The sequence below is a fragment of the Pantherophis guttatus genome, chromosome 9 (assembly GCF_059756535.1).
Source record: "Pantherophis guttatus breed Tessera chromosome 9, ASM5975653v1, whole genome shotgun sequence".
Lineage (NCBI taxonomy): Eukaryota > Metazoa > Chordata > Lepidosauria > Squamata > Colubridae > Pantherophis > Pantherophis guttatus.
In genome coordinates, this window is record NC_142071.1 from 25,561,899 (window position 1) to 25,585,714 (window position 23,816).

Genomic DNA, 23,816 nt, shown 5'->3' on the forward strand with positions numbered 1-23,816 from the left:
TTACAATTGGTGCTCTCTGAGCTTGGTTGTTTTCTTGAAAACATTTCATTACCAATCGAGGTGACACCATCAGGTAACGTCGCCGCTACCAATTCGCCCGAACCAGATCGAACCAACTGAATACCACCACTGATGCTACTCACATTCCGTCAAGTGTTTTCTTTTTTAATCTGAATTAGATAACTTGGTTATTATTATTTTGTCACCTTGTTTGATAACAACACTGAATATATCACCTGGTTTGGTAATGAATCATCTGCAAGAAAACCACCAACCTTAGAGACCACCAAGGACCCCACAATTCTGGGTCCAAGGAGCAAATGCAGCATCCATAGGCTATTAACTTTGTAGCAAAACCAGACAACCCATTTTCCAAAGCTCGGACCTCTGACAATCTGGCAAGCGTAGCATGAAGCTTCCTACAGCTCAGCTGCACTCCTCTATGTTCCTATATGAAAACAAGTCCCACTAACTTAATAGATTTGCTTCTGAACAGGGTTGCAGTAAAGGTTTTTTCCCTATAGATCCATTCAAACAAGCATTCATGCGAGTTGATTATTTATGAATCCACATTCTGATTTATTTTATAATGGGATTTACACCTTGACCTTCTGTCTTGAAAAGAATCCCATAGGGTAGCTTCTACCATGAAATAGAGATGATGGACCATCCCCGACATAATCATAAAAGATAACAGCAGCCCAGATAAATCCAACAAAAGCACAAGTCAAATCCAGGTAGAATCAAGAAGACTTAATACCAAGGGTCTCACAAGATTAAATAAAATTTAAAACAGGGGAGCAGGAACAAGAAAAGAGAAATGAGATAACATTTCCTTACAGATAACGTCTATTTTATTTCTGGTTTTTCTTTTTCTTTGCTTTTACTTTTTACTTTTTCCTAGTCGTTGTATTAAATCTCACCTTTTGAATTCTCACTTCAAACCTTACCTCAGTGTGAATCTTATGCAACACCAGCAATACAATTATTTTTCTTTTTTTAAAAAAAATTAATTAACGTGAATTAATTTGGGGGTTAACTCAAATACTTTGGCCACCTAATGAGAAGGAAGGACTCACTAGAGAAGAGCCTAATGCTGGGAATGATTGAGGGCAAAAGAAGAAGGGGACGACAGAGAACGAGGTGGCTGGATGGAGTCACTGAAGCAGTAGGCGTGAGCTTAAATGGACTCCGGGGATGGTAGAGGACGAGAAGGCCTGGAGGAACGTTGTCCATGGGGTTGCAATGGGTCAGATACAACTTCGCAACTAACAACAACAAAATTTGGGGGTTATACTGCGATGTAACTAATGTATATGTATATATTCTATCCCTTTCCATTTTTTTCTGTTCTGTTTTTGCTGAACTGATCAAAATGGAAAACATGGGGGGGGGAATATATTATTTAAGCCAAATAGTTTAACTGTTTTGGAACTTTTAATGCCATCAACTTGGAATGTGAGGTATAGACATAGCCCTTAGACTTATATACCACTTCACAGTGCTTTACAGATCTCCCTAAACAGTTTACAATCCAGCCTATTGCCCCCAACAATCTGGGTCCTCATTTTACTGAATTTGGAAGGATGAAAGGCTGAGTCAACCATGAGCCAGTCAGGTTCGAACTCCAGGCTACAGGCAGAGTTTTCCCGCAATACTGCATTCTAACCACAGTGCCACCGTGTGTTGTGGCCCACCAGTGGCCTGCGCGGATTGTTGCTGATCCTGACGATGAGGAGGCTGGTGTGGTACTGTGCCAGCAGCCTGTGCAGCCGGCGCTTGAGTCGGACAGCGAGGAGGCTGAAGAAGATGTGGTGCCAGAGGCGGGGATTCAGTCAGGGCCTTCAGAACCTCCAGTGAACCTTCAGGTGAAGAGGATGAAGAGGAGGAGCCTCTTCTCAATGCACGCAGAGCTGCCAAAAGGCAGGAGTGGTTCCTCAGGAGGAGGTCTCCTCGAGAGTAAGGCTTGGGGCTAATTGGCCACGCCCTTAGCCTATTTAAGAAACAATGCAGCTTGTAACAAGCTGCAGGAAACAACTTTAGTTCGCTAATCATCGCGTTGGGATTTTCTCTGCAACCTTGATTCTGGGCTTTCTGCCAACTCCAGTAAGACTGTGACTATCTTATCTGTGGAATTCTGGCAGGCTGTTAAGAACGCTTATTAATAGCCGGCATTTGCTAAAACTGCGTTATTTGAGTACACTAAGTTTTGTTCAGAGTTTGTGTGTGCTGCGTTCTTTGAGATCCGTAGCTGGGGCAGAACACGCCACAGATATCACATCAAGCAATTATGTTTGTCCTGTTCCATCAAGTCACACAACATTGCTTCGACAATAAGACTAGTGTCCAAAGGTTGGAGAAAAAAGTCACTCACCATTTTTCCAGAGTTTCCACCTACCTGAGTCAAATCCTTGGCAAAAAAGTCAGTGTCGCTCCCTAAGATGGCATCATCCAAAATCTCCCATCTTTCTCCAACCCGAAATTCCATGATATACCGGTCAATCGGGAAACTGTGATTGGCTGGAGGGAGCCATGAGAGGAGAACACCTTGCTGAGTCCGGTTAGCTGTTAGGCACCTTGGTGGAGTAACCAGCACCAGAGGTTCTGGTGTTGTGACAGGGAATGCTAAAGATATTGGTTTTTAATATTAAAAAAAAAAAAGGAAAAAGAGAAGAGGAAAAAAGTAAATAACCAGGATAGGAAAAGACTGCATTAATTTGCACGAACGTCCAGTTCTAGAAGACATTTATTTTTTATTTATTTATTTTGTCGAGTACATATTAGATAATATATATAAGTATAAGCATGAAATGAATACATAAAATGAGTACAATTAAAGGGAACATTAAGATAGGGATGGTAGGCACGCCCCTTACAGACCTGGGGTGAGGTCAACAGTAGACAGTTTTAGGTTAAGGTTTGGGGGTTTGGGGGATGAGATCACAGAGTCTGGTAGTGCATTCCAGACATTAACCACTCTGTTACTAAAGTCATATTTTCTGCAATCGAGTTTGGAGCAGTTCACTTTAAGTTTGTATCTATTGTGTGCTCGTGTATTGTTGTGGCTGAAGTTGTGATTTGCCAACGTAATTGGCCACTATTATTTAAATCTTCTCATCGTTCCTATCACCCATCTCCTCCCACTTATGACTATATATATATATATATATATATATATATATATATATATATATATATATATATATTTAATTTGATTTATATGCCGCCCTTCTCCGGAGACTCAGGGTGGCTTACAGTGCGTTAAGCAATAGCCTTCATACTTTTGTATATTTTTATACAAAGTCATCTTATTGCCCCCACATCTGGTAGACGGTACAGGACAATAAAAACAAGGACAAATAGGCGGAAAAACAGCTTCTATCCCAGGGCAGTAACTATATTGATTTCTACTGTATAGTGCAATACAGTGGTGAAATCCAATTTTTTTTACTACTGGTTCTGTGGGCATGGCTTGGTGGGTGTGGTGTGGCTTGGTGGGCGTGACAGGGGAAGGATACTGCAAAATCCCCATTCCCACCCCACTCTGTGGCCAGCCAGAGGTGGTATTTGCCAGTTCTCCGAACTACTCAAAATTTCCGCTACTGGTTTTCCGAACTGCACAAAATTTCCGCTACTGGTTCTCGAGAACCTGCTGGATTTCATCCCTGAAATCAGGGGTGAACAGAACAGAACAGAATCACACATTTTTAGTATTTTAAAGTAGGGACCACCATAAAATTATAGTGACGATTCTACAATTAAATCTTTAAAAGTTTTTTAAAAAATCAAAGCCTTCTCCAATTCTCCTTTTCCCCAATGTCCAAAAACAAGAAAACATTGACCCATCACAGTTCATACCACTGTTCCCCAGTGGCTTGTGATGTGTCTGTGGCATCCAGCCACCAAAATGTTGTCCTTCTTCTGAATACCCTTCTCTGGAATTTCTGTCTCCCCTTTCTCTTCCATTCAGATCCTTCACCAATTCTCCCTTTTTTGTGACCTCTTTAACTTAAGTTTGTTTATCGTAAGAGGCCCTGGGAAAATGCGATTTTGAAGAGCCTCAAAGTGGAATAAAATACTAATAGAAGTGAGTATTTGTAGCTCAGGGTTGAACTGTTGAGTCCTCGGTGCTCTTTGAGCTTGATTGTTTCCTCACAGATGTTCCATGATGACCCAACTAGGTAACATCATCATGATCAACTGATGATGTTACCTAGTTGGGTCAGGAAATGTCTGTGAGGAAACAACCAAACTCAGAGCGTGTCCAGGACTCCACCAGGAATAAAACAGAGATATCTGCATGCCACTCTTTCTCCAGGAGCTTGAGTCAATCTACATAGCACACATCTTCCTCCAGTTGTTTTAGCATAACAATCTTTTGAGCAAGCTAGATCAAGAACTACCAAAGAGCCTTGGTAGTACAGTGGTCTAAAGCACCCTGTTATTAAGACCAGCTGCCTGCAATTACTGCAGGTTCGAATCTCACCAGGCTCAAGGTTGACTCAGCCTTCCATCCTTTCTAAGGTAGGTAAATTGAGGACCCAGTTTGTGGGGGCAATAAGCTGACTTTGTATAAATATACAAAAGTATGAAGGCTATTGCTTAACGCATTGTAAGCCGCCCTGAGTCTCCGGAGAAGGGCGGCATATAAATCAAATTAAAAAAAAAAAAGAAGAACTGCTAAGGACCCCTCCCTGTAAACTTCCGTATCTTCTTTTTCCCCAAGTTTTTTATTTTTTACATACATATCAAATCAATGCGTGAACAGTAGCACCTGGGAGTCGCACATTCTAATACAAATAAAACTAGTAAAATTAATCATAGTTATTATGGGCAGAGGGTAAAAAGCAGGTTACTTCCTGATTAAAACCAGGAAGTAACGACAACTGGGCGGGTAGGTGGAACCTCGCGCTGCCATCGCTACCGGTTCACCAAACCACCGGTCACCATTACTACCGGTTCGGCTAAACCGGTCTGAACCAGGAGCATTTCACCCCTGTTCTGAATCATACCTATCCAGCCCTACCAGGAGTGGTCCAGATGTTTTCCAGAAATTAATTGTTCATTCCAAAAGAACACAATGTCCGGAAAATCATGTGAAGCCTCCAATTTTGGAATACTACTTTCTGGAAAACTCCTGGCTTTCCTGATGCCCAAAATTGGAAGTGAAATGGAACAGTAGACTTTGCACATAAGTCTACCTAGAACTTTGCTGAATGGGTACGAGAAAAGAAGGATAGTGGAAAGCATCCATCTCCAGGACTCACCTAAAGTATTTACGGTGACCACCTCACTGAAGGAGCTTGTGCCCAGCTTATTTTGGGCCAAGACACTGAACTGGTAGGCAGTCTCTGGTTCTAGGTTATCCACAAGCAACCAACTGGGACCAGCCGGTACTGGAAGGGAGAGCCAATCATGAGGTCCGAACTGTGCCCTCTTCATCCTAGAGAGAGAGATAGAAAAGACCATCCAAAGAGCAGGTTCTTCAGAAAGGAAGAATCGCAGAGAAAAAAAAGAAAGAAGGAGAAAACAGGAGAAAGAGATGGAGAAGGGACCATAAAGGAAAAGCAGAGATAATTTCTTCCTGAACAATGGGCTTGTTTGGGGATTGGTTCTGATGCCAGGATCCTATTTAATCTCTCATACACATACACACACAGAGAGAGACACAACACACACACTTTAAGAAATTGCATCAGTCATCTAAATTCCATATGGAGAGAAAAAAAATTGAATTTGGTGACCTAAATCAAGGGTTTGCCAAACTTGGCAACATTAAGACATGCGGACTTCAACTCCCAGAATTCCCCAGCCAGCCATCATGCAAATAATACATCCTGTTTGCATGTTGACTTCAGTCTGCGTCACTTGATTACAAGGAACAAGCGGAAAAGAACAAAGGAAGGCAATCTCCATCCTTCAACATCACATTGTCAAGTTTCCGAAAGATGCCCTAATTAATTCATGAGCCATGATCCAAACTTCAAAGGAAATATATTCATTTATTAGGAGCACCATTCCGGCAATACTCGGATGCAGTTAGGACTGATCCTACGTAGATTTAAGTTCCCCTATGACCCTGTCTCTCCCCTCCTCTCTGGCCATGTCATAAATCACATTCTCCAATTAACCACTTTGGCTGGCTGTGAAACCAAACACCCTCCTTCTGATTGAGGTCAGAAAGAATGTATGGAATTCACTTCAGTTCTCTCTCCCTCCTGCTCATGGCAACTTGAAAGCTTTGCAAGTTGACACACATCTCTTTTGGCTGCCATTTAAACATATGCTAGCCAGAGGTGGTATTCACTTACCTTCGCTATCGGTTCGGAAATGTGAGCGTGCGCACATGCGCAGATCATCAAAACCGGGACGTGATGACATCCGGGTGGGTGGCAGAGCCTCCTGCCATCGCCGCTACCAATTCGCCCGAACCGGATCGAACCAACTGAATACCACCACTGATGCTACTCACATTCTGTCAAGTGTTTTCTTTTTTAATCTGAATTAGATAACTTGGTTATTATTATTTTTTTTAAAATAAAAAGGTATCTTGAGTGGGTTCAAAGGACTAGCATGAGGCTCTTCTATTTCCCCCTCTATAAAAACTCTGCACTTGGGTATCTCAAGGTTTACATCCTACGTTTATGACAACTGCCGCAAACGGATAGGATAATCAACCCAGTTTCTGCTTGTTCTCTGATACCTGAGCACACATCTTGCTTTTCAAATGGCATGACTGATTGAACTCATGAAAGCCACAAGCAGTGCACTAACGACGAGAAATGTTACGTCTGCGCATCAGCCATCCTGCTGCCCGTTGGCATCTCACCATAAACGTCTGATTATTTCAGCAGGCGGATGTAAACATTCATTAAGGGTGGCTCTCTTCACAGTCTAAGACCAACTCAAATGGCAGACACATATGTGGAGACTAAGCTAACTCAGATGTCCTCAGCTCGACAGCCATATGACCCTCTGAGCTGCACGTTGCTTTCAACCTTATTCACCTGTGACACCATTTCAGCAACGGTGAAGTCCAAGCTACAATTTCATCCCTTCTGGCCCCAATCCAAGCCAAAGCCACTGAAGATAAAACACTGAAACAACCAAACCGGGATTGCCAATTTATTTGGAGACTTTCTTTGGCTATGTTGATTTTTCTCCAAGGTGAGAAAAATCATCCCTAACCGGTTCCTTCAAGTCTCCCAATGGTGCACTCATTGTCACTGCTCTTGAATCCATCCTCCCTATCGGAATTTCCTTCCCTCTTTCCAAAAAATCAGAACAGTTCTTTATTATCGGACTTGTGCATCTAATATTTAAGTTACCAGTAGATTTCCCTGGTCGAATGGGATGACGAGAGGACACAGAGGCAGAAAGAAGAAAGAAGGATAGGAAGAAAATAGGCAACCTAATACAGAAGGCAATGGCTATATTCTTATTTAGCCAACTGAGATAATGCCAATCAGCTTAAAGGAAAGGAGGTTTGTTGCAGTGATAAGGATTTGCAATAGCAATGAAAGTCCAATGTCTTATCTAACTTGTCCACTGATCTCAAAGCTAATTCCAGCAATGTTCTAAGTTCTCCTGCTGGTGAATTCTTTGGTTTCATCTGCTACTACTTAAATACCAGTAATATGCCCCCCCCAAATCTAGAGAAACCTATGGAATCTGACCTTAGAGATCTTTTCACATACCTCATTTGATTAATCAACACCAAAAGGACTTGTGAACTGACTCAAGGAGTGAAATTTAAAGAAAGGTGGATGGACTTCCCACCCCAGGAAATAACCTATGTATGAAATAACCTATCTAATTTTTATTTTTCCCCCCTTTTCAGAAGAACCTCAACTAAATGCCTTCAGACCTACAACTGAATACCGTATTTTTTGGAGTGTAAGACACAGCGGAGTATAAGATGCACCTGAGTTTCTGGGGAGGAAAATAGGGAAAAAAAATCTGCCTACCGAGTATTCATCTGGCTAGTTCTTAGCCTGGTCAGCTTCAGCACATTAGTTCGCTTGCTGGTTTTGAGATTGGGGCTAAAAAACAGCTTCTAAAGCACAGCTGATTCTCGGAGGGAGCAGCAATTAGAAAAGCAGGCAAAGCACGGAAGGTTGCTTCGCTCACATTGGGGCTGAAAAACAGCTTCAAAAGGGAGCTCCAGTGATTAAAGCAGGCGAAGCGCGGAAGGGGTAAGAGAAGGCAGCAGCTGTTCCGGGTAGCCATTTTGGGCACCGTTACATTCGGAGTATAAGACGCACCCAAATTTTCAGCCTCTTTTAGGAGGGAAAAAAGTGCATCTTATACTCTGAAAAATACGGTAGTTATTTCAATGGGACTCCAGATGCTGGCATAGCTTTATTGGGGAGAGGAATTTTGAAGCTTACTGGCATGCCCTATATTTTCTTCGGTAAAATCTAAACAGCTATTTTGGAATATTGAAAAATATTGCATAAGCAGTCCAGATACCTTTCTGGTATGACAGCTTTTTCACACTTCCATGTCACTCTTCGATGCTGCAGGTGGGAAATGAAGTGTGAGCTAACCATCAACTTTCTACTGACATGTGATTTCTAAAATTAAACCCCCTACAAAGGAAGAACCTGGACAAAGTAGATGATTAGGAAGGGAAAGTTTTCAATACAAAATGGATATTGGCACCTAGAGTTATCCGGATTGAGTTAAACCTACAGTAGATGTATGGAAGAATGTAAATTGTCTGAAGTCCAATTCTGGTATGTCATATTTTAGAGATATAATGCATGGTGCATACTCATGAATATAGGACCATTAAATTCCAGTGACTTTTAGCAAATATTAATATTTGCTAAAAGCCTCGGAAGACAACTTCTAAATAACAATTTCATCCAATTTACAAGAAGGCAGATGTGAATAGCTTTATCACCACATAAAATTTGATACACCAGCTTTTTCCAGCTGATGCTTTTTAGATATGTTGAGGGTGCGTTTTCTTGAAGAAGGATAGATTACGTAATACATAGGATGTATAGCATACTAACCAATTGGAGGATTACACAACACTAGATTCAGCTAAATTAGACGTTTGGTTAAGCATGGGGTGGAAATCCAACTGTGTTCTTAGCTGTTGTGTGAAACAGACCATCAAAGGATGCCATTGTATAGTTTATTTGGGCCCAACAAATCACATGAATAAAGCACTATTATGTCAGATTTAGAAATCGGCATGTTGGGTAAACTCAACTATTATGTTTGAAGGTTTATTACATCTTGTTTGCTTGAGACCAGGTGTCTGAAGATGGATCACAGATATGTTGCTGTTTGGATGCCTTTAGTTTAGTGAATTGTGGAAGACATTTGTTTTTGTTTTGTTGTGTTGTGTTTTGCTTTGTTTCTTGCTTTCACAGGAAGAATGGATCAATACTAGATCTATATCATATCATATAGATCTATATCTATATCTATATCTATATCATATCTATATCATGTTGGGTGGGTGAAAGATAATATTTAAGACCTTACCTTCCCACCAGTCCCTTTGCAGCTGCTGTTTCCTCAGGAATGCAAGCTACTGCTTCATTGTACAGATTAGGATAACCACAGGAGCCAATCTAAATCTATTGTTTTTCCATGATTCAAATCCTGACTTGGAGATTACTGATGGATTCTGTTTAACTGAAAATCAAACGTATGAGGTCCAAGAAAGCATTTGACGTGATAGAATGGTCTATGCAAATTCCATGAAGAGTAATTCGGGTTCCATCATGGAAGGAAAGCACGATTTAAATGTCACTGATCATCTCTTCACAATGGGAAAGTCACCTTAAAAAGGGATAGACAAAGCCCTATTCCCTATGCCAGCTAATCAAGATCAGAGATTGCAAAACTCTCATTATTCAAACGGGGTACCTGTGTATTGTTGCTACACAATCAACATTCAAGAGAACTCAGTTTAAGAAGGACAAGGACTCAAGTCTACTGTTCACATTGGCCAACTGGGAAAGAAAAGAAGCAGAGAGCAAAGCATGCTGGGATGACTCACAGAGGGCCGTACCAAACTGAGAATGTCTGTTCGTATCCGCCATCATAGCCAGGTTCCCAGGAAACGTTGGCTGAGGTCATGGAAACAGCAACACGCACATTACTTGGGGCATGGGGACTTGTACCTGAAAACAAGGAGAGGGAAATTAGGACCATCAAGATTAGTGCAACAGAGTTTAAACTAGGATGAAAGAAAGGAGGCAACCAATAGATTTTCCTTTCAAATACAGATCATTGGAGAACCCTAACATTCCTGTGTTATCTCTCTATATAAAAGCCAAATACCACTCACTCATCATGAAATCTCAGAACTGTAAACCCTACAAACTTGAAATTTGGCATGTAGGTGCTCACTAAGAAAGGATTTTTCGAAATGATCATCAGATCATTAGTATTTCGTATACAGTATTATATTCACACACTCTGATGCTAAGGAGTTAGACATTCTACTCCCCCTCCCCACCTGAAAAGAACTCTGTTCCAACTGCCAGTTGCCTTATATTAACACTCTCTCAAATATAGTAAGAAATTAAAGGTAACAAATATACACCGTCATTAAGAAATCAAGGTTAATGTATATATATATTCACATGTTTAAATATTATACAGAGATAATCCTGTTTGTTAGTTTTAGTATGCATGTAATTTAGAATTGTATTTTTTTAGAGTTAAGACTGTTTTGTATAATTTTTATCTTTTTATATTGAATAAAGTTTGTTTTTAATTTTTTTTAAAAAAAAAAACACTCTCTGATTCTACCCCTTCGCTAAACCGGGTGTGGGCCTGGCCAGCGCATGACTCATCCGGCCTGTAGGCTGGGACTCTACTCCCCCTCCCCCTCTGTTCCAACTGCCAGTTGCCTTATATTAACACGCTCTGATGCTACGGAGTTACACATTCTACATTAAGTTTTAAGCTTTTAGTGTCGATTTATCATGCCCGATCACATAGTTTCATAACGAAGCACGGGTATCCAGCTAGTTATCCGATAAACTAAAACACATCAAGAAACCTACGCAAAAGGATATAGACCCCATGCAGAAAGCAACTCAGGATGTCACTCAGTCAGCTTTCACTTAAAAGAGGAAAACAATTCGATAACAAACAAAATCAAATATAATATCACTATATTTAAATGGAAGTTCTCCAGGAAGCTTCTCCTAATTGCAGAATGATCAGGGCTTGGCAAGGGGTGGGGGGTGGGGGGTGGGGGTGGGAGAGCAGAATCATAAGCAAGACGGAACTGGGAAGATTTAATTGAAAGTGAGAAAAAAGACCCTGGAAAATGCTATTGCTCACAAAATGCTTCTCTGTACTCTCCAGCTTTTTTCCTCCAATTAATTAATGCACCTGCTGTGCAGAACCACCTCCCCACAGAGATCTGACTGGCCCCAATCCTGTTAGCCTTCGAGAAGGATTTCAAAACCTCAGGCTTTGGATCAGGATTGAAGAGATCATGTCCTGTGAGGCAGAATGCCTTATTTGTATGATTTATATCCTACTTTATTACCGTGTTTCCCCAAAAATAAGACCTCCCCCCAAAATAAGTCCTCCTCCTAAAATAAACCCTCCCCCGAAAATAAGCCCTCCCCTCCTCGAAAATATTTAAACACATGTGCAGCGGGTCCCTGACATTTCCTCTGGTTAGACTTAGGGAGACAGAGCTTGAAATCAGGTAAGAGGGCAAGAGGATTCCCGTCTTGTTCCACGCGCCCCAAAATAATAAGACCTCCCCGAAAATAAGGCCAAACACTTATTTTGGGGTTCAAAAAATATATAAGACAGGGTCTTATTTTCGGGGAAACACGGCATTATTTCTCTAAAGAACTCAACTTGGCAAACATATTTCTAATACTCCTTCCTCCTCCTGTTTTGCCCACTATAACAAACCTGGGAGGTACGTTGGGCTAAGAGAGAGTGACTGGCCCAAAGTCACCCAGTTGGCTTTCGTGTCTAAGGCAGGACTAGAACTCACCATCCCCTGCTGATTCGCCCAAAGTAAGCCAGCCAGTTTTCATGCCTAAGGTAGAACTAGAACTCACGATCTCCTGGCAATTGGCCCAATTGTCAGCTAGCCAGTTTTCATGTCTAAGGTGGGACTAGAAATCAAAGTTGCCTGGTGATTGGCCCCAAGTCATCCAACCAGCTTTGTTAGGCTCTAATTTGTATGATTCGTTCTTGTTATTCACTTTAGTTGTGGTACTGGGGAAACCACCACCAGTTATTGGGGTTGTTTGCCATACCAAATCATATTTTTTGTGTATTGAGCAGCAGGGGTGGGTTCTAACATTTTTTACTACTGGTTCTGTGGGCGTGGCTTATTTTGTGGGCGTGGCTTGATGGTCATGTGATAATTCTTTAGGATTTAGCAGAGGTACTGGTCTACCAGGCTTTTAACTGCTTGCAGAGCTGTACCGGTCTACCCATTTGTTCTTGGAGTGTTCCTGTCTACTCATTTGTTTTTGGAGGCACTGATCTACCTATTTGTTTTTGGAGGCACCGGTCTACCTATTTGTTTTTGGAGGCACCAGTCTACCTATTTGTTTTTGGAGGCACTGGTCTACTCATTTGTTTTTGGAGGCACCGGTCTACCCATTTGTTTTTCGAGTGCACTGATCTACCACCACACTGCCTTTTAACACTGATCAGCTGTAGGGCGGCCCTTTGAAGCCCCGTGGCAAGAGTTTAAACAGTTTTTTCCTTCTAGCCGATCAGCTGGGACTCGGGAGGCAGCGAATAGATTGGGGACGGGGCCAAATAAAAGGTAAGAATAACGGGGGGTGGGAGGGCCCAGCTCCCGAACAAAGAGAACCGGTTCGGTGATGTCATATCATCACCGCTACCGGCTTGGCCAAACCGGGCCGAACCGGGAGGAACCCACCACTGTTGAGCAGCTATATAAAACTTTAAATTTAAAAACCTAGAGCAGAAATGTCACCAGTGTCCATAGTCTTCCCCAATGATCAACCAGGTGATCATATCAACAATGCTTCCCAACCTCATACCTACCAATGACGGTCAGATGTGTGCTTGCCGTGATGCTTGTGACGATGTTGGTGGCAACGCATTCCCATTCTCCGTGGTCATCCTTACTGAGAGATCGGAACTGGAGGCTTCCACTGGGAAGGGTGGTATGCCTACTTCTACTAGGCTTCCCTACCTTGGTCAAATAAGAGAGAAGGCCCAGGGAAGGAAGGAGAGAGAGGGATGGGGAGGAACACACACAGAGAGACAACTCAGAGGTATGTTGCAAGTATCTGGACATAGGGTGCTACTGTCTGCTAGGGAGTGGGAGGGGATCTCGGACAGAGAAACGCCACGTTCTGACCCAGCCTTAGAAAGTAATGATAAGCCACTTACTCATGAGTACAAAGAAATCCCTTTTAACAGTCTTTTATTCATGTGGATAAACAAAAAGCAAACGTAATTAGTCCCGACAAACCTGGACAAGAAATCCGAATTGCTTGCTGTATCCTAAAAGTGAACAGTTGTCTGAGACAACCAGCCACTCCCAAACCCCTACTATTTATTTCCCAGCCAAGGAGGGGCTGGCTAGTGTCTACGACTTCTTTTCCCTGAGAGCCGGCTTATTGCACTCCATTGCTCTCCTCTCCTCTCCTCTCCTCTCCTCTCCTCTCCTCTCCTTCCATACATGTATCTGGGATGGGCCCCATCTATTCCTCCCCCTCACTCAGCTTAGGCCCGAAAGACAACTGCCTCTCCACCTAGGGGCAGACAGAAGGCCCCGGCTCTGCCTCTCTCTCTGATGCTGTTTCCTTATCAGAGCCTTCCCAAAGGCTTCAAAGGTGGTCCAGGCTCTCCCCACACCTCCTCCTCCTTGTCTGATTCGGCAGCTAGCCCGATGGGCCACAATATTTCAAAGCCATGGAACGGGGTGAGATCATGGGCCAAAGAGGCAGTGGAAGATGGGCTCCCTCCAAGTGGATAAGGAAGACAGGGATGGCAAGAGTGGCATCAAGCAGGAACCTCTGCAGATGGCTTGCAAAGAAGGGAATGGACTGATGTTGAGCAAGGAATCTATTGCCCTGATCAGGGTGGACAACCTGTGGTTCCCCAGCGCACCCATTCCTTGCTTTTTCTGTCCCCTCAACCTTCCAGAATTGCTGGATTCCAAATTTCAGGTCATTTTTGCTCTGGAAAGAGTGAGGGAAGGTCAAAGAAGAAAAGAAGTCTCTTGAGTCTTGCAGAGGCTAATGACCATTTTTAAAAAAATCTTGGCAATGATGGAGCATAAGCACATCTCTCATGTCCCCTGCAGCCCCGAGGTAGAGCCACAAAGGTCTACCTTTTCCAGAGGTAAAGGAGGAGGGAGGGATGTTCATTTTATAACTGACTCAGCTATACCCAGGGGTGGGCTACTGGGGGTTCGCAGGGGTTCGGGAGAACCTCTAGCTAAGATTCTGTGCAGTTCAGAGAATCCCCAAATTCCACTCCTGGCTGGCCCCGCCCATCCCGTCTCATCCCTCCCACGCGGCCTATTTTGGATGCAGGTAAGTGCAGGGCGCACATGGAGGCTCGGGGAGGGCAAAAAACGGGCTGACTGGAAGTTCAGGAAGGCCAGAAACAGGCCCATTTCTGGCCTCCAGAGGGCCTCCGGAGCCTGGGGAGGCCGTTTTGGCCCTCCCGGAGGCTCGAAGAAAGTCTCCGGAGCCTGGGGAGGGCAAAAGACCCCCACACACTGTGGTGCAGGAGGCCAACTAGGCCACACCCACCATGGCCACGCCCACCCAGAGGACCCCTTGCTAAAAATTTTGAAACCCACCCCTAGCTATACCATAAACATAAATTGGATCAAGTTCCATGGAATTGGCCACACCATCAAGCGAAATTGGATCACGTTCCATGAAATGTCTAAGGGCTTCCGACTCCAAGAATGCTCAAAATTTTAACCTCAGAAAGGAGATCTTTATTGGCTTCTCTTACAGAAATCCTCTTTTTTTTTTTTTTTTTTTTTTTTTGAATTGGTGGTCATGCTAGGAAGCCAAGAGGCTTAGATACCTGATCAATCAAGCTGTGCAAGAATCCAAATTGATTCCATACAAAATCCTTTGGAACTTGAGAAATCGTAGAATTTCTCAGCTATTCGTGAAAGCAGCCTCTTTGGGTCTTTCTGAAATTATTCTTGAAGCGTGCAGTTCCAGTAAATATTCCAGCCTAATTCTCTGTTTCACTGCTCTAGAACAGAAGAGGGAGCTAAAGACCCACTGATTTTCCTCCCCTTTAATAAATTACTAGTTTACTGATGAAGTCACAACTCGGTTAAAAGGCAGCTTCTTTCCTGTTGGAGGACTGATAAAGGATGTTAATTAGGTGTGCACTTTTCCTGGGACATTGCTAGCAATATCACTTAAACTTATATACCGCTTTACAGTGCTTTACAGTCCTCTCTAAGCAGTTTACAGAGTCAGCCTCTTTCCCCCAACAATTTGGGTCCTCATTTTACCCACCTCGGAAGGACAGAAGGCTGAGTCAACCTTGAGCCTGGTGAGATTTGAACTGCCAAATTGCAGGCAGCCAGCAGTCAGCAGAAATAGTCTTCAGTACTGCACTCTCATCACTGTGCCACCACAGTCCATCCTGCCTGCCTGCCTGCCTTCCTGCTTTCTTTCCTTCCTTCCTTCCTTCCTTCCTTCCTTCCTTCCTTCCTTCCTTCCTTCCTTCCTTCCTTCCTCTTTCTCTCTTCCTTCTTTAGCAATAGCACTTAGACTTATAGCCCTCTCTAAGCGGTTTACAGAGTCGGCATCTTGCCCTCAACAATCTGGGTCCTTATTTTACCCACCTCAGAAGGACAGAAGGCTGAGTCAACCTTGAGCTTTGTGAGATTTGAACTGCCAAATTGCAGGCAACCGGCAGCCAGCAAAAATAACCTGCAGTACTGCACTCTAACCACTGCACCACTGTGGCTCAAGGAAAGATACATGGAAAGAGATGTCCTTCTGCTTTCACTGATGATTCTGTACCAGGTTCACTCACTGCTGAAGCTATTTCAATCCAGATTTTAGTACTCCATCATGATCAAGTTTACCAGCCACAATGGGCCTTAAATTAAACAAACATAGCCGAGACAAAGGTGTAGTGTTAGATGAGAAATATATACGTTATGACGGATAAATATGTATGTAAATTGCATAGATAGATACAGGTATAGATTATAGACAAGTATGTATAATTGTATAGAAATACCATATAGATTGTTAATATGATGTTATGTATAAATAACGTATAAGGTTAAAGAATTATATTATAATATTAACATTAATATAATTTGTATTAGTTTAAAGTGTTGGAAGATATTCTGAACCAGTGATGTCATATCTATGTCCGATGTTTTTAATTTGGAATGATTAATAAAAAACTTTTTTAAAAAAATTAAACACACTGTCTTGATTCAGAGAAGATGCTAAGCTCGGCTAAAGTGGAGTCAGTTAGTGTGTGGTTACTGCCCAAGTCCAGCCTTTTAAACTTAGGATGAAGTGAGAACCAGGAGTATTCTGGCTGCGGTTTAGTACTAACAAAAAGGCCCATATTGGTGGAAAGAAATGGATGGAGACCACGTGAAGCAAAGGGACCCAAAACATGAAGAGCATGAGAACCTCAATGGGGCCCAGTATGGAACTACAAGAGTAAGGGGAAAGTTTTTTAAAAAGTCTGAATATCAGACCCTACAGAAGAGAGAAGAGAAAGGCCACAAAATCAAGGTCAAAACGCTGAAGTTTGAACCTCTTATTGTGTCTCACGTTGGTCTTTCCCCCAAGTTGGCTCCCTCTACATCAATATGGTCTCATTGGTTAACTCCACCATGTTTGGCCCATCTAACTTATGCCTGACTTCAGCTCCCCCCGTCATTCCCAACTCTAGGAGTTGAAGACCCAACACAAACTGAGATAGACCTTACAGGGAGGTGTAAGAAGTGGAGCTCAACATCTCCCCTCAGTGCCAAGATCTCCTTCCATCTTCAGTTCCCAGATGAAGTCCTCATCTGCTGCAATGAATCTCAAACCAAATTCACAGTGTGGGAGGATGGCCTAACTCTGGACTACTATGGGCCACAGTGGTGCAGTGGTTAGAATGCAATACTGCAGGCTACTTCTGTTGGCTGCCAGCTGCCTGCAATTCGGCAGTTCAAATCTCACCAGGCTCAAGGTTGACTCAGCCTTCCATCCTTCCGAGGTGGGTAAAATGAGGACCCAGATTGTTGCGGACAAGATGCTGACTATGTCAACCACTTAGAGAGTGTTGTAAAGCACTGTAAAATGGTATATAAGTCTATTGCTATTGCTACTCAGAGAAAGATTCTGAAAGTAAAGTGGGGACTAAGGTTACTTTGAGCTCCTTCAAGGTCCCAGCTACACTTCCTGCACCAGTGTTTCTCAACCTTAGCAACTTTAAGCGGGGTGGAGTCCAACTTCCGCAATTCCCCACGTCTTAAAGCAAGCTGGCTGGAGAATTCTGGGAGTTGGAAGTCACAGCTCTTCGTTGAGACACGCTGTCCTACATGCTTCCTGGCAAGGAGCTGGGTTTTACCCCCACCCACTTTGTAGGACAGGGCGAGAGCGGTAGAGCAGCCCCCCGTTTGCTCTTACCGGAACAAAGGGTGGCTACTCATCAAAAGCCAAAGAGGCCCTGCAGAATTTTCTGACAGGCCGGGTACCTTTCTCCAAGTGATGACAGGAAAGGGATCTCCTGCTGCAGCACAGGGAATCAGGAGTTCCCTCCCTGCCTCTTGTCTGTACTCCCAGCCTGGTAGCACCGTGAAATAGGGTGGGTCCTGTGAAGCCAGAAAGGGAAAAACAAAGAACAATTACCATCCGATGCCTCTCGCTGAAATCCTGGAGCTGCCAGCCGACGGCAGGATTTTCAGCCGCTTACGGAGTTTGTCCAAAGGTGAACAAATGGTTGGCTGCCAAGCCCTGATCCATCTTCAGTCAGGATTTCCCAACACTTTAAGACCCATGGACTTCAACTCCCAAAATTCTGAGTGTTGAAATCCATGGGTCTTAAGGTGGCCAAGATTGGGTAACCCGAATCCAGGGATCAGCAACCTGCAGCTCTGGAGCCGCATGTGGCTCTTTCACCCCTCTGCTGTGGCTCCCTGTCGCTCAAAATATGCGTCATAACCGCCAATGTGCGACACCCACTGGCATGTGATTTATTGAGCTTTTCAACCCCCGGTAGAGGCCAACCATGGATAAATCCAAGAAAATAAAAGTTTCAGAAGAAAGCAGAACATTTAATTCAACTACATATGCTAGTTGTCAGGTTTCGTTGCTATCTTAAATAAACTTCATTCTCAAACGCAAGGTCTCTAATGAATCTTTTTTTTTTTTTATTTAAGAATAGGAGAACGATATCCCTGAACTCTGTGTGTAGCCAAGACTGGCACCTCCATCCAAACCCCTCCCTTTCCGTTCTTCAACCCCAATGTCTCATTGGCCATCGTGCAGATCCATCTCTTCGTCCCAAGCACTTTCTTTTCACAGGAATTTCCCCCCTCCCTCTGTCACCCAGGTAACGCTGTCTACTGAAGAGCAGGGAACTAGGTAAAAGTTCATCTCAGCATTAAAGCAAAGCTTCTCCCTCTCTCATTCATTCATGTCAGCGCTGAAGGAGATCATAATTTGGAACACCGACACTAGTTTTGTATCCAATCAAGAAATAGTCAGGCACGGGAAGGGTTTTGTGGCTCCCGGTGTTTTCTTTTCTGTGGGAAATGGATCCAAATGGCTCTTTGAGTGTTTAAGGTTGCAGACCCCTGTCGTAATCTAAATGCACGGATAAGGGGAAGCACAATGCTTGATATGTGTGTGTGCATCCTTTCTTTCAACCATTCACAATTCCCTACTCAAACCTCATCCCTTGCATGAGCATGCTCTTCGCTCATACTACTCACATACACACACGTGTGTAGAGACTGCACTAATATAACAGTTGATCAACAAAAAAATTCCACAAAATGTCTCAAAACCCCTCTCCCAAACAGCGATCAATGCCATCAATCAAGTCCATTTGATGCACGGAGTTTTTCAGTGCACCCAGAACATTGACGCATATTCCTTGTGCCATCAGTAACAGAGATCATTCTCCCCCTCCCCATCCAAAAAAGAAGCAGAAGAATTTCTGGTTAACCCCAAACATGATTTTGCTTTGAAGAATCAGGCGTTGATGTTTACTGCAATTTAAGAAATCTCGGCTTTCGTCAGGCGTGAAAGATCGGATCCACGCATGAAGTTCCAATTAAACTGTTTTATTACTAAAAGCGTATGCACAGGAATCTTCTTAAGTCATGGGTAGTGCCTGCTTGGAGTTAGATAAGGGCCGATACAATTCAAGGGAGGTTCGCCTTAGTTTGATTGTGGTTATGTAGTGTTGTGGCCTGCCAGCGGCCTGCGCAGATTGTTGCTGATCCCAATGACGAGGAAGCTGGTGTGGTGCTGCGCCAGCAGCCTGTGCAGCTGGCGCTCGAGTCGGACAGCGAGGAGGCTGAAGAAGAGGTAGTGCCAGAGGCAGGGATTCAGTCAGGGCCTTCAGAACCTCCAGAGGCTCCTTTAAGTGAAGAGGATGAAGAGGAGGAGCCTCTTCTCAATGCACGGGCACGCAGAGCTGCCAAAAGGCAGGAGTGGTTCCTCAGGAGGAGGTCTCCTCGAGAGTAAAGCTTGGGGCTAATTGGCCACTCCCTTAGCCTGTTTAAGAAAGAACACAGCTTGTAACAAGCTGCAGGAAACAACTTTAGTTCACTAATCATCGCGTTAGGATGTCTCTGCAAATCTTGTTTCTGGGCTTTCTGCCAACTCCAGTAAGACTCTGAATATCTTATCTATGGAATTCTGGCAGGCTGTTAAGAACGCTTTATTAACAGCTGTCATTTGCTAACTGCGTTTTTGAGTAAACTAAGTTTGGTTCAGAGTTTGTGTGTGCTGTGTTCTTTGGGATCCGTAGCTGGGACAGAACACGTAGGGATTCTAGGTTGATCCCTCTTTTAACTCTGCCCCCAGGTTCTACCTCTCTTTCTACAGTTTTTGCTGTGTAAATGTCTTCCCCTTGATGTATGAGAGCATTGGAACATTCCAGTACTATCATAGCAAGTTGTATCTCACTTCTACACAGGGTAAACTCAGATCCTTTGCTAGTAGTAAACATGCATGCATGCACACCTTCACACCCCCGAAAGGAATACATCAACCAATGAAATACCTTCAGTACCAATCGGGCAGGGGGTGATTGGCCCATAGTCCCCAGGGCATTATAAGGCACGCAGGTGTATGTGCCAAGAGCGTCTTCTGTTGCTTCTTCTATTCGAATGGAACCATCTTCCAGAAGACTCCAGCCTGAATACTGACAAAGCAATGGAAGAAATTAGATTTTGGCAGATGTGAGTTTCACAGGATAAAGAAGTCTGAATAAGACAAGGGAGCAAAACCTGATAGCCAAGCTTTTGGGGAAGCTGAAATATTTTGGTCCAGAAAACATCCCTGTGCAGGAGATGACCAGGCTGAGCCCAAGGGAGGGGTCAAATGGGCCATCAGTCTCAAATCCCTTCATACCCACAAGATATTTAAATCCAGTCCACTTTGAATTCTGTGGAAATTCTTATCTACCGCCCATTAGCTTTGACCGTTAGTAGTTCAGATTCTTGTAGAGAGCTTAAGTTTGCAATAAATCTATAATTTCATTTGAACTGCCTGGACTCCTGATTTCCTGCACTTGACATCATGTTTAATTCATCAGAGCTTTTGCTTGGACCAGAATAATTCAATCTCTGCCCCCGTCAGGCAAAAGCATCCAGAACCATTTGCAAATATTCAAACAGAAGCTTTATTACTAGTCACCCATGTTACAAGAATCTTACCAGATTGTCTGCCTTCCATTGGAAATGGCAAGATAAGCCTTCCAGGATTCTGGGGCAGTTCCGGCCTATGCCTCTTACTGTAATGCAATTAATACTGTAATGCAATGATTCTAAACTCAGGTCTTTCTTGATCCCTCCCTCCACTTTGAATTCTGTTGAATTCTTATCTACCGCCTATTAGCTTTGACCGTTAGTAGTTCAGATTCTCTGGACATTCCACTCACCTGGGTTTTGATACAATGCTTTTATTTTATTTATTTTTATTTTATTTATTTGATTTATATACCGCTCTACTCCCGAAGGACTCAGGGCGGTGAACAGCCAAACAGTAAGAATACATAGATACAAAATTTAAAAACAAAATAAAATTGAATTAAACAATTTGGCCCAGACAAATTAAAACACCCCAATCATTTAAAAAACCGATTAAAATTTGCATAATTAAAAAGAGGGGAAAGATTAGGCCAGGCCCGCCTGGTGGAATAAAAAGGTCTTAAGAGTGCGGCGGAAGGTGCACAGATCCGGGATCCTCCGTATCTCCGGGGGGAGCTCGTTCCAGATAGTAGGTGCCCCCACAGAGAAGGCTCTTCCCCTGGGGGCCGCCAGTTGACATTGTTTGGCTGACGGCACCCGGAGGAGCCCCTCTCTATGAGAGCGTACCGGCTTTTGATTTATTGATTTATTGATTTATTCATAGGCGTCCCTCTAATATTTGCAACACAACATCAACTTATATAGTCTTCATCTTCTTCCCCTATTGTCACCATCACTGTCAGTTTTTTTCTTTAACACAATTCAGTAACAATAGTTATGATTTCGGGAGGAAGACCATACAGGATGAATAGTTTGAAGCAGTGTTTGTCAACCTTGCAACTTGAAGAGGCATAGACTTCAACTCCCAGAGTTCCCTTGCCAGAGAAGCTTAAACATTAAAGATTCTGCTAACATACTCTCCTGTAAGATTAATTTGGATGGCCGATGTAAAAGTTAGGCCTTTTCAGAGATGTCTCCAGGTTATGGAGATTCCTTCAGAAGTCCTTGAAGGCCCTTTTGTGGGATCCATTTTAATTGGTTGGTTTCTATAAAGCAAGGAATAGTCCAGCAAGTACCTATTCATTGATTGGATGAATGTCAGGTGAAGAACACATAACAAGGCTGGGTCCATGTACACAGTAGTGAACAAGGACTGTTTCTTCCAATATCAATGGACGGACCATTCTGGACTAATCCTGAAGCCTAGCTGATGATGTTTGTCCATTGTGTTCAAAGAGGACCTTGACATCTAACAGCTGATACAGATACAAATTAACGGAGTTGGAAGGGACCTTGTAGGTCAAGTACTCCAACCCCCTGCCCAAGCAGGAGACCCTACACCATTTCTGACAGATGGCAGTCCAGTCTCTTCTTGAAAGCTTCCAGTGATGAAGCCCCCACAACTTCCAAAGGCAACTTCTGTTCCATGGGTTGATTGTTCTCACTGTCAGAAAATTTCTCCTTATTTCCAGGTTGAATCTCTCCTTGATCAGTTTCCATCCATTATTCCTTGTCTGGCCTTCAGGTGCCTTGGAAAATAGCTTGACCCCTTCCTCTCTGTGGCAGCCCCTCAAATATTGGAAGACTGCTATCCTGTCTCCCCTGGTCCTTCTCTTCACTAGACTAGCCAGGCCCAGTTCCTGCAACCATTCATTGTATGTTTTAGCCTCCAGTCCACTAATCATCTTGGTTGCTCTTCTCTGAACTCTTTCTAGAGTTTCAAAGTCTTTTTTATAGTGTGGTGACCAAGCGCTGATGCTCTTCAACCCAAAACTTCAGGTTTACATACACAGGTCAGGAACCGTAGCAGTAAGAGCTTAGAAGGTGAAGTGCTGGAGATATGGTTGAGGTGAACCCCAAGGTTACTTAAATTAGAGAGTTGTGGGAAAACTCTCCACTACTTTGTTTATAGTCCCATATGAAGCAATTTGACAGATACCATATTATTGATCGAAAGGTCAGCAGTTCAATGGTTTGAATCCCTAGTGCCGCATAACAGGGTGAGCTCCCATTACTTGCCCCAGCTTCTGCCAACCTAGCAGTTCGAAAGCACGTAAAAAATGCAAGTAGAAAAATAGAGACCACCTTTGGTGGGAATATAACAGCATTCCGTGCACCTTTGGCATTGAGTCATGCCGGCCACATGACCACGGAGACATCTTTGGACAGCGCTGGCTCTTCGGCTTTGAAACGGAGATGAGCACCGCCCCCTAGAGTCGGGAACGACTAGCACATATGTGCAAAGGGAACCTTTACCTTATAGTACAGAAAAGTGAAAAGCAAGCTTGGCAATCCAATTAGATTTATCAGTGCAGAAAAGGATGCTGTTCCTTTAGGGAGGGGGGAGGGAAGAGAAGGGAATGACATCTGATCAAATATTAGGTTTTGAAAATAATCATTGGTTTCAATGGGTGAATAAAGCATGTGAAGAAATCTCTTGGGTAGAAATTAATGAGCTTTAGAGCTTTCGTTTTGACTTTGTCTCTTTTAAGCTGGACCAGCTGTGCTGAAGATGAAAGGCATAGAGATGAAGACCCTGTGTTTAAAACAAGGTATCGTCTTTAAGCCGTTAATTTTTTTTTTTTAAAGAATTCTAAATATTGAGCGTTCTGCTTAAATATTTAGACTTCATGAAGTCCTCAATAGGAATTTTAAACCAAGATTACAGCAGAGTGAAGTCTCATTAAAGAGGTTCTTTTAACTGCTAATAAATTTGGGTAGTCCTCGATTTACGGCTGCAATTGAGCCCTTAAATTTATGTTGCTAAGCGAGACATTGGTTCAGCGGGTTTTTGTCCTGTTTTACAAGCTTTCTTGCCATAGTTGTGGAGTGAATCTGGTTTGTGCTTGTCAGGAGATCACCGAAGGGGATCATATATTCCCGGGACACTGCA

General features: G+C 43.2%; 1 protein-coding gene across 3 annotated transcripts in view; it reads right to left on the bottom strand.

Moving 5' to 3' along the window:
- Positions 1-23,816, bottom strand: part of IGSF9B (immunoglobulin superfamily member 9B) — a 121,159-nt gene that overhangs the window by 30,931 nt on the left and 66,412 nt on the right. For 2 of the 3 annotated variants that reach the window (XR_015729340.1, XM_087875667.1), the window contains exons 9-14: positions 20,236-20,376; positions 17,696-17,812; positions 13,033-13,183; positions 10,025-10,148; positions 5,268-5,443; positions 2,399-2,625 (exon numbers count right to left, since the gene is read on the bottom strand). Coding sequence is in view for 2 of the 3 variants with exons in the window: in XM_087875667.1 (XP_087731793.1) it covers positions 2,399-2,625; positions 5,268-5,443; positions 10,025-10,148; positions 13,033-13,183; positions 17,696-17,812; positions 20,236-20,376 (936 nt within the window). In the remaining variant the exon portion in view is untranslated. The remainder of the gene's footprint in view (positions 1-2,398; positions 2,626-5,267; positions 5,444-10,024; positions 10,149-13,032; positions 13,184-17,695; positions 17,813-20,235; positions 20,377-23,816) is intronic. The other variant, XM_087875668.1, reaches the window with a different exon arrangement.